Below are 11,256 nucleotides of genomic sequence, written 5' to 3'. Positions count from 1 at the left end.
AGATTATTATTACAAACGCAAAAATAAAAAGGTTATCACTTCTGCGAGTGTGTGTTTTTAAGTTGATATGTAATTTGATATTAGGGTCTGTTGACTGAGCCATTTCTTTTCATGTTGTATGAATTATTACTGGGAAATTATTCGCACCTCAAGTTTTCAAGTTTCAAGTTTCTTTAATAGTTGTCATACAGAAGTACAGAATACTTTTGTACAAAATGCTTCTTACTGTTGCGCTCCAGAGACTGTGCAAGACAAGATAAGTATGAAATAAAAACATAGTAAAATTAGAAGTAAAAAAAGAGGTCACAGTGTTCAGTTTAGACATATGTACAATGTTCGATGCAGAATAGACGTAGTTACCATACAATATACAATACTGTGCAGTGTACTAATATACAATACTATATAGTGCAAGGCAGAAATGGAGAAATGGGACGAGGTGCAATTTAGGTACAATTCACAGTAGGTGTACGAGTTGTAGTGCAAATCCTTTATCAATAAATATAAAGTGTAAGTGTGTTTGTGTGATCTAAAGTGTGGAGAGTGGGTGCTGCAGTGTGTTGTTTGTTTGAGTGAGTGTGTGCGTGTGGGTGTGTGTGCTGTGTGCATTTGATGGTTGTTGCATAGTGATTATTGTTCGTTTAGCGATTATTGTTCGTTTAGCAGCCTGATGGCCTGGGGATAGAAGCTTCTTCTGAGTCTTTCTGTGCTCGCCTTAAGACTCCGGTATCGCTTGCCTGACCGCAGCAGTTCAAAGAGGCAGTTGTTCGGGTGGCTTGAGTCCTTAATAATTCTCTTAGCCCTTCCCCTTGCACCGCTTGTTGTAAATGTTCTCGAGGGTGGGAAGCCCCCCCTCCAATTGTGCGTTCGGCTGAACGTGTCACTCTTTGTAGTCTGCTACGGTCTTGTGCAGTGCTATTCCCAAACCAGGAGGTGATGTTGCCGGTCAGGATGCTCTCTATTGTACATGAGTAGAAGTTCCTAAGGATCTTCTGACTGACTTGGAACTTCCTTAGGCGCCTGAGGAAGTAGAGGCGTTGTCGTGCCTTCTTCACAACACTGTCAATGTGTGTGGTCCATGTCAAGTCCTCGGATATGTGGGCTCCGAGGTACTTGAAACTGTTCACTCTCTCAACCGGTGCCCCGTCGATGCTGAGGGGGGCTGTAGTCCTTGACCCCCGACCTCCTGAAGTCCACAATCATCTCTTTTGTTTTGCTGACGTTCAGGGAGAGGCAGTTCTCCTGACACCACTGTGACAGGTTCTCTACCTCTTCCAGGTAGGCCCCTTTCGTCGTTGGCAGAGATCAGGCCCACCACTACTGTGTCATCAGCAAATTTGATGATGGTGTTGTTGTTCCGCTGTGCTACGCAGTCATGTGTGTACAGGGAGTAGAGGAGGGGGCTCAGAACACAGCCCTGGGGGGGCCCCTATGTTGAGCGTGATGGATGAGGAGGTGCAGTTGCCGGCTCTTACCACCTGGGGTCTGCCCGTCAGGAAGTCCAAGACCCACTGGCACAGGTCATAGTTCAAGCCCAGGTCCCTGAGCTTGGCTATGAGTTTGGAGGGGACTATGGTATTGAATGCTGAGCTGTAGTCGATGAACAGCATTCTCACATAGTTCCCCTGCCTCTTGTCCAGATGTGATGCTGCTGTGTGCAGCACATGGGCTATGGCGTCCTCCGTGGACCTGTTGGGGCGATATGCAAATTGCAGAGGGTCCAGGTTGATGGGGAGGGAGGAACAGATGTAGCCCTTCACTAGCTTCTCAAAGCACTTCATGGCTATGGAGGTTGAGGGCTACAGGGCGGTAGTCGTTGAGGCAAGCGGGCGTAGATTTTTTGGGTACAGGGATGATGGTGGACTTCTTCAGACAGGTGGGGATGACAGCCTGTTCCAAGGACAGGTTGAAGATGTCAGTGAATACCGGGGGCCAGTTGGTCGGCACAGACTTTTAGGACGCGGCCGGGGATGCCGTCCGGTCCTGCTGCCTTCCTGATATTCACTTTTTTAAAGATCCGTCTCACCTCATGCTCTGTTACCCTGAACACTGAGTCTCCATCCGCAGACCCCCCCCCCCCCCCATTGCCGTGGTTTGTAGGCTGGTGTTGTTATTCACAGCCTCAAACCTCGCATAGAAGGAATTGAGATCATTTGCTAAGGAGATGTCACTGTTCAGTTTGAGGGGGGTTCCTTTGTAGTCTGTCATTGTTCTGAGGCCCTGCCTCTAGAGTCAGCCTGTTCAAACTGAAGTTCAACTTTATCCCTGTAACGCCGTTTTGCCTCTATTACTGCTCTCCTGACGTTGTATCTTGCCATCTTGTGTTCTTCCATGTTGCCTGTCACCAGCCCGGTGTTGTATGCTGATGTGCGCACTTTCAGAGCCTCACGGACGGATTTGTCTACCCAGGGCTTTTGATTTGGGTAGATTTTAATTTTGGTGGAGGGGATTGTTTCTTCTACCTGAGTACAAACATAGTCAATCACCGTTTCGGTGTATTCGTTAATATTGGCTGTGTTATCACGGAATACACTCCAGTCTGTGCTTTCCAGTACAGCTTGGAGTGACTCCTCTGACGTCACGGCCCAACGCTTAACCTCTCGCGAGACCACCGGCGTTCGCTTGAGACTTTGTTTGTACTTTGGCAAAAGAAATATTGCAGCGTGATCGCTTTTACCGAATGGACTAAGAGCCTGTGACTTGTACCCATTCTTAAATTGCGAGTATACATGGTCTAATATGTTCTCGCCTCTGGTGGGACAGGTCACATGCTGATAGAAATTCGGCAGCACCTTTTTAAGACGCGCGCTGTTAAAATCACCCAAAACCAAAATGGCGGCGTCAACATTAGCTGCCTGGAGTTTGTTTACCTCGTCGTGAAGTTTTGAAAGTGCGACCCCAGTGTTCGCGTGTGGTGGAATGTACACTCCGATGAGGATGATGGACGTTAACTCTCTTGGGAGGAAGAAGGGTCGACATTTTTATCGTGATAAACTCCAGGTCTGGGGAGCAGTGGTTAGACAGTTCCTTTGTGTTGCCTAAATTGGCACCACTCCTTGTTTATCATGAAGGCAATGCCGCCTCCTCTCGTCTTTAGTGACTCTTCTGCCGTCCGGTCCTTGCGGAGAACGAAGAAGTGGTCTGCCGGTTCTATTGCGTGATTCGGGACATCTGGACTCAGCCAAGTTTCTGTGAAACAGAGGACGTTACAATCCCGAATGTCCCTCTGGAATTGGATCCGTGCTCTGATGTCATCCAGTTTATTTCCTATCGATTGCACATTGGCCAACAATATGCTGGGCAATGTGGTTCTGTGTCGTTTGGACCTCAGTCTGTTTCGGACCCCCCGCTCTCTTTCCACGTCTTCGCGGCGGTTTCTCCTGGTCTTGGCCATGATAACAAAGGATCTCGGCGGGCCATTTCTGCTGTTCAGCGATCCGATCCAGAGAGCAATCCAAACGGTAAGTTTTCCTTAATCCAATGTCAATGATTGACTGACGGTCATACACATATAATGCACCAACAGTTGGTGCAAATAAAACTCCTAATACTATAAAAATTAACAAAAGAAAGCACAGTCTCGACGGAGCGATCAGAAAGCAGCCATCAGAGCAGCGCCAGTTCAACTTGAGTAACGGAGTGCAACCAAAAACCATTTCACATCAAATGTTTATTTGTACAAACATTGTACATAACCTCCTCTAAATTGCTCTCAAACAACATAATAACATTCACGTAACTGCAATAAAGGAAAAGCAATTTTTACAGATTTGTTAATTACCATAAACAGACTACCATAAAATGCCTTTGATGGAGGGATTTCAGGTTGAGTAATTTAATATAAAATTAATTTTAATATATTTATATTTAATATAAAACCATTTCATATAAAATGTCTATTTGTACATAAATGCATCCAATGCAGATTAGAAAGAGTATGACAAAAATGCCTTTCCCTGAAACTAGACTAGAAACGTAATGTAAGCATCAGGTTATAGTTCGATCAGTGAAACTAGACTAGAAACGTAATGTAAGCATCAGGTTATAGTTCGATCAGTGAAACTAGACTAGAAACGTAATGTAAGCATCAGGTTATAGTTCTATATAGTAAGTAAAGGAGAGGAGGTTATGTACAATGTTTGTACAAATAAACATTTGATGTGAAATGGTTTTTGGTTGCACTCCGTTACTCAAGTTGAATCCCCTCCGGCATTTGTTGACTAGGGGGGAAAAGTCTGTTTAATCGACAGTTTATTGCCTTAGTGCAGTTACGTGATGACCCCAATCATGTAAAATGATCGCTATGCATCTAGTGTTACTAAACAACACGTCCGGCTGCCTATCTGTTCGCTCCGACGAGACTGTGCTTACTTTTGTTAATACTTAGTTTTAAGAGTTCTGTTTGTACCAGCTGTTGGTGCATTTAATGTGTATGACCGGCAGTCACTCATCGACATTGGATTAAGAAAAACTTACCATCTGGATTGCTCTCTGGATCGGCTCGCTGAACAACAACAATGGCCAGCTGAGATCCTGAGCTGCGGCCCGGGCAACAACAAAGAAGAACGCAGGCGGCGAGGAAAACGAGCCGGCGTTCGAAACAGACTGCGATCCAGGCGACACAGAACGCCACTGCCCAGCATATTGCTGGCCAATGTACAATCTATAGATAATAAACTGGACGACATCAGAGCAAAGATTCAATTCCAAAGAGACGTTAGAGACTGTAATGTTCTCTGCTTCACTGAGACGTGGTTGACGCCGGACGTCCCAGACCACGCTATCCAACCGGCAGACCACTTCTTCATCCACCGCAAAGATCGAACAGAAGAATCCGGTAAACAGCGGGGAGGTGGGATAGCCTTCATGTTGAACAACAATTGGAGCGATCCAGGCAACGTGAAGGAACTTTCGAACCACTGCTCCCCCAACCTGGAGTATATATCCATCAAGTGCCGGCCTTTCTTTCTCCCGAGAGAGCTAACGTCGGTCATCCTGATCGGAGTGTATATTCCACCACAAGCAAACACAGGCGACGCGCTGTCCCTGCTTCATGACGAGGTAAATAAACTTCAAGCAGCTAACGTTGATGCTGCTATTGTGGTTGTGGGTGATTTCAATAGCGCCAATCTGAGAAAAGTATTGCCAAACTTCTACCAGCATGTGACTTGTACTACCAGAGGCGGGAATATTTTAGACCATTGTTACTCGCAATTTAAGTGTGGATACAAGTCTCAATCTGCTAGTGGCTTCGGCAAATCTGAACATGAGGCCATCTTTCTTTTACCAAAATATAAACAAAGTCTCAAGCGCGCCCCGGTAGTATCGCAAGATGTGCAGCGATGGTCTGTGGAATCAGAGGAGACACTCCAGGCTGCACTTGAACGTACAGACTGGGGGGTGTTCCGTGATAACACAGATAACATTAATGACTACACGGAGACAGTGCTGGACTTTGTTTGTACTTTGGTGGAAGAAACAATCCCCACTACCACAATTAGAGTTTACCCAAACCAAAAGCCCTGGGTAGACAAATCCGTCCGTGAGGCTCTGAAGGCGCGCACCTCAGCCTACAACGCCGGGCTTGTGGCAGGCAACATGAATGACCACAAGGTGGCGAGATACAACGTTAGGAGGGCAGTAATAGAAGCAAAAAGGCGCTACAGGGATCAAATTGAACTTCAATATGAACAGGCTGACTCTAGAGCTATGTGGCAGGGCCTCAGAACGATGACAGATTACAAAGGCACCTCCCTCAAACTGAACAGTGACATCTCCATAGCAAATTATCTCAATACCTTCTATGCGAGGTTTGAGGCTGGGAATAACAACACCAGCCTACAAACCACTGCAATGGAGGGGGGGGGGGGGGGGGGGGGGGCGCTGCTGATGGAGATTCAGTGTTCAGGATAACAGAACATGAGGTGAGACGGATCTTTAAGAAAGTGAATATCAGGAAGGCAGCAGGACCGGACGGTATCCCCGGCCGCGTCCTAAAAGTCTGTGCTGACCAACTGGCCCCGGTATTCACTGACATATTTAACCTGTCCTTAGAACAGGCTGTCATCCCCACCCGTCTGAAGAAGTCCACCGTTATCCCTGTACCCAGAAAATCCAAGCCTGCTTGCCTCAACGACTACCGCCCTGTAGCTCTCACCTCCATAGCCATGAAGTGCTTTGAGAAGCTAGTGAATCTGCTCCTCCCTCCCCATCAACCTGGACCCCTTCAATTTGCATACCGCCCCAACAGGTCCACGGAGGACGCCATAGCCCATGTGCTGCACACAGCAGCATCACACCTGGACAAGAGGCAGGGGAACTATGTGAGAATGCTATTCATCGACTACAGCTCAGCATTCAATACCATAGTCCCCTCCAAACTCATAGCCAAGCTCAGGAACCTGGGCTTGAACTATGACCTCTGCCAGTGGGTCTTGGACTTCCTGATGGGTAGACCCCAGGTGGTGAGAGCAGGCAACTGCACCTCCTCATCCATCACGCTCAACATAGGGGCCCCCCAGGGCTGTGTTCTGAGCCCCCTCCTCTACTCCCTGTACACACATGACTGTGTGGCACAGCGGAACAACAACACCATCATCAAATTTGCTGACGACACAGTAGTGGTGGGCCTGATCTCTGCCAACGACGAGAGGGCCTACCTGGAGGAGGTCAAGGTCCTAGCGGGATGGTGTCAAGAGAACTGCCTCTCCCTGAACGTCAGCAAAACAAAGGAGATGATTGCGGACTTTAGGAGGTCGGGGGTCAAGGACTACAGCCCCCTCAGCATCGACTGGGCACCGGTTGAGAGAGTGAACAGTTTGAAGTACCTCGGAGCCCACATATCCGAGGACTTGACATGGACCACACACATTGACAGTGTTATCAAGAAGGCACGACAACGCCTCTACTTCCTTAGGCGCTTAAGGAAGTTCCAAGTCAGTCAGAAGATCCTCAAGAACTTCTACTCATGCACAATAGAGAGCATCCTGACTGGCAATATCACCTCCTGGTTTGAGAATAGCACCGCACAAGACCGTAGCAGACTACAGAGAGTGGCCCGTTCAGCCGAACGCACAATTGGAGGGGGGCTTCCCACTCTCCAAGGCATTTACAACAAGCGGTGCATGGGCAAGGCGAAGAGAATAATCAAAGACTCCAGCCACCCAAACAACTGCCTCTTTGAACTGCTGCGGTCAGGCAAGCGATACCGGAGTCTCATGGCAAGCACAGAGAGACTCAGAAGGAGCTTCTATCCCCAGGCCATCAGGATGCTCAATGAACAATGATTGCTCAATGAACAAGGTTTGAACAATGAACAATCGTAACAACCATCAAATGCACTCACAGCACACACATCCACACGCACACACTCACTTTAAACAAACAACTCCCTGCTGCACCCACTTTACCCACTTTAGAACACCTAAACACACTTTATATTTATTGGCAAAGAATTTGCACTACAACCCATACCTCATTACACCTTACTGTAAATTGTACCTAAATTGTACCTCATCCCATTTCTGCATTGTACTGTATAGTATATAGTATATTGTATTGTAACTCTGGGTGCTTTCACATATACTTTTGGTGGACTCGGTGCGGTTCTGGTGGTGAAGTTGCAACATTGTTGCATTCGTCATTTGGTTCGTCTGCATTCACATTGCAATTTGTCAAGCGCACCAAACTTTCTGAACAATGTCACACGGTCGAAAAGGGCGCTCGTCTATTGGACACAATGGAGAGTGGAAATCCCTCCCCTTCAGGAAGTGAAATCTGCGAAAACACAAACAGCGCAAGAAGCGTGATAGTAGAAGAGACGTGGCATTGATCCATCGTTCGATTATAACCCATTACCGCCATCCTCTCGCTAAACAACTTGTACACCTCGTTGTTTTTGTGAGTGCCCACAAGCAGCTGTTTTATTTGGTCTTCTGCCCATATGTCGATCAGGGCTTTCACTTCATCATTCATTCAAGTCTGTCCACGAGACATGTTTACAGTGTGCTTGTTTTGCAGTGAATGCCGCACGCTCCAGTGGTTTTTCTTCCTTCTACCAAAGATGCACAGTTTATCAGGTGACTTCCTATATTTGGTCCACGTTTGGTCCGATGAAGCGAACCGAGACCTATGTTTTTTGGCGGACGAGAGAGACTATCGAATTCTGGTCCGATAGTCCGGACCAAACAGCTCTGGTGTGAAAGCACCCTCAGTTACTTTTCTACTCTGCATTGTACATTGTATATATGTATATATTGAACACTTTTTGTCTACGTACTTGACTCCTATTTTATACTTACTATACTTTTTATACTTATCTATTTTTATCTAGCACAATCTCTGGAGCAAAACAGAAAGAAGCATTTTATATAAAAGTATTCTGTACTTCTGTATGACAACTAATAAAGGGGAAAAATATATATATATATATATTGTTATGTTGTTTGAGGTGTGAATCGTATTCCAGTAATCATACAACATGAAAAAAACGTCTCAGTGAACAGACCCTAATATGAAATGTGAGTTCTGTATGTCAGCACATTCCTAGTCTTGTGACACTAACATAATCTCTCCTTCTCTCCTCTCCTTCTCCTCCTCTCCTCGCCTTTCAGCGCTGACAGTGTTGTAATTAATAATCTCAAAAATGTGCATATAATTAAATGTATATTTTGCCACTCTCTATCACCAAATGATAACACAATAATGCTTCTACCTAGATCCAGTTCATTCATCTTCTACATGTTCTGTTCTTGGCGGGTCTAAACACTGGTGGCTGGTAGGACATTCCCGTTTTACATCGCCAGCAGCGACACCAGTTTATTCAGAATTAATAGAAAACAAACTCAGTTTTTAGCATCACATCAAATGTATTTGTAAGGCCCGACAACACACGTTAATGTCCCCATAAACAAGTCAAGAAGAAACATCACAATAAATCAAGAACAAAACAAAAAACACCATGAAATCCAACATTTCTAATCCAAAAGCATGAATCTTCGAGATGGAAAACGCAACAGCAATGATCCCTTATCACCAATAGGGGTCACCAAAACAAACGCTAATGAAGATCTTGCTGATTACCACTTTAACCCTTTCACTGCCACACGACAGAAGGTTAACCCTTTACTATCACACAACCGACGGCGATGCTCCATCATTAGCATCATTAGCTCCGCGGATGCTAATGATGGAGCATCGCCGTCGGTTGTGTGATAGTAAAGGGCTAACCTTCTGTCGTGTGGCAGTGAAAGGGTTGAATTAGGGACAGCCCAAGTGTGTGTGTGTGTGTGTGTGTGTGTGTGTGTGTGTGTGTGTGTGTGTGGTGCTACCTTCGAGCCAGTCTCGGTGTGTAGGAGTAGAAGGTGGAGAAGTAGGAGGGGGGAGGGGCTGGGGGTACAAACTCATCGGGGTCAGGGGTCGGCGCTGGCTCCTCCCCCTCCTCTGCTGCTGTCACCCTGGGCTCGTCCTATCAGAGAACAGCACAGTCACCGAACAATTCAGACTCCTTCAACGGTTAAACATATAATAATTATATACATTATTTTAATATCACTGTCCGTGTTACTATACATTTACATCCAAATTAGAAAATGTAATTGGAAATCTTTGCTGCGACTAGCAGCTCTATATGTCAGAGGTTGGAATTGGGCATGCAGGTCAAGTGTGTGTGCGTGTGTGTGTGTGTGTGTGTGTGTGTGTGTGTGTGTGTGCGCGTGTGTGTGTGTGTGTGCGTGTGTGTGTGTGTGTGCGTGTGCGTGTGCGTCTGCATGTGTGTGTGTGTGTGTGTGTGTGTGTGTGTGTGTGTGTGTGTGAGGGTGTGTGTTTATGTGAGGGTGTGTGTTTGTGTGAGGGTGTGTGTTTGTGTGTGTGTGTGTGTGAGGGTGTGTGTTTGTGTGTGAGGGTGTGTGTTTGTGTGTGTGTGTGTGTGAGGGTGTGTGTTTGTGTGTGAGGGTGTGTGTTTATGTGAGGGTGTGTGTTTATGTGTGTGTTTGTGTGAGGGTGTGTGTTTATGTGAGGGTGTGTGTTTATGTGTGTGTTTGTGTGAGGGTGTGTGTTTGTGTGAGGGTGTGTGTTTGTGTGAGGCTGTGTGTTTGTGTGAGGGTGTGTGTGTTTATGTGAGGGTGTGTGTTTGTGTGTGAGGGTGTGTGTTTATGTGAGGGTGTGTGTTTATGTGTGTGTTTGTGTGAGGGTGTGTGTTTATGTGAGGGTGTGTGTTTATGTGTGTGTTTGTGTGAGGGTGTGTGTTTGTGTGAGGCTGTGTGTTTGTGTGAGGGTGTGTGTGTTTATGTGAGGGTGTGTGTTTGTGTGAGGGTGTGTGTGTGTTTGTGTGGGTGTGTGTGTTTGTGTGAGGGTGTGTGTGTACAAAGGGTTAACCCTTTGTCGTGTGGCAGTGAAAGGGTTAACCCTTTGTCGTGTGGCAGTGAAAGGGTTAACCCTTTGTCGTGTGGCAGTGAAAGGGTTAACCCTTTGTCGTGTGGCAGTGAAAGGGTTGAACCAGAAGTGAGTGACAGCAGAGCCACAGTGGAGAGAGTGTCACCTGACATGGAGCTCTGGTTGTGAAGATCTGTAGGCAGCGCAGCGCGGCGGACACCAGGCACACCGCTGTGGTCAGGGCGTTCAGGGCGCACAGTGCAAACAGAACCTTCTGGAAACACACACACACACACACACACACACACCGCTGTGGTCAGGGCGTTCAGGGCGCACAGTGCGAACAGAACCTTCTGGAAACACACACACACACACACAGCTGTGGTCAGGGCGTTCAGGGCGCACAGTGCGAACAGAACCTTCTGGAAACACACACACACACACACACACACACACACACACACACACCGCTGTGGTCAGGGCGTTCAGGGCGCACAGTGCAAACAGAACCTTCTGGAAACACACACACACACACACAGCTGTGGTCAGGGCGTTCAGGGCGCACAGTGCGAACAGAACCTTCTGGAAACACACACACACACACACACACACACACACCGCTGTGGTCAGGGCGTTCAGGGCGCACAGTGCGAACAGAACCTTCTGGAAACACACACACACACACACAGCTGTGGTCAGGGCGTTCAGGGCGCACAGTGCGAACAGAACCTTCTGGAAACACACACACACACACACACACACACACACCGCTGTGGTCAGGGCGTTCAGGGCGCACAGTGCGAACAGAACCTTCTGGAAACACACACACACACACACAGCTGTGGTCAGGGCGTTCAGAGCGCACAGTGCGAACAGAACCTTCTG

The 11,256-nt window shown here is 47.1% G+C and overlaps 2 protein-coding genes across 2 annotated transcripts in view; one reads left to right on the top strand and one right to left on the bottom strand.

Moving 5' to 3' along the window:
• LOC311248964 (amyloid-beta A4 precursor protein-binding family A member 1-like) overlaps positions 1 to 8,618 on the top strand; it is a gene marked incomplete at both ends in the record, with an annotated part of 64,641 nt that extends 56,023 nt beyond the window's left edge. Inside the window, one exon of the mRNA XM_084338211.1 lies at positions 8,613 to 8,618. Within this exon, the coding sequence (XP_084194337.1) occupies positions 8,613 to 8,618 (6 nt within the window). The remainder of the gene's footprint in view (positions 1 to 8,612) is intronic.
• A 707-nt stretch (positions 8,619 to 9,325) lies between these two features.
• The window catches only part of fam189a2 (family with sequence similarity 189 member A2), a gene marked incomplete at both ends in the record, with an annotated part of 86,038 nt that continues 84,107 nt past the window's right edge, over positions 9,326 to 11,256 (bottom strand). The window contains 2 exons of the mRNA XM_084338199.1: positions 9,326 to 9,466; positions 10,538 to 10,645. Of these exons, the coding sequence (XP_084194325.1) occupies positions 9,326 to 9,466; positions 10,538 to 10,645 (249 nt within the window). The remainder of the gene's footprint in view (positions 9,467 to 10,537; positions 10,646 to 11,256) is intronic.

This window comes from Notolepis coatsorum (assembly GCF_963971535.1).
Source record: "Notolepis coatsorum genome assembly, chromosome: 1".
In the NCBI taxonomy this organism is placed as follows: Eukaryota; Metazoa; Chordata; class Actinopteri; order Aulopiformes; family Paralepididae; genus Notolepis; species Notolepis coatsorum.
This window is presented reverse-complemented; position numbering and strand designations above follow the sequence as displayed.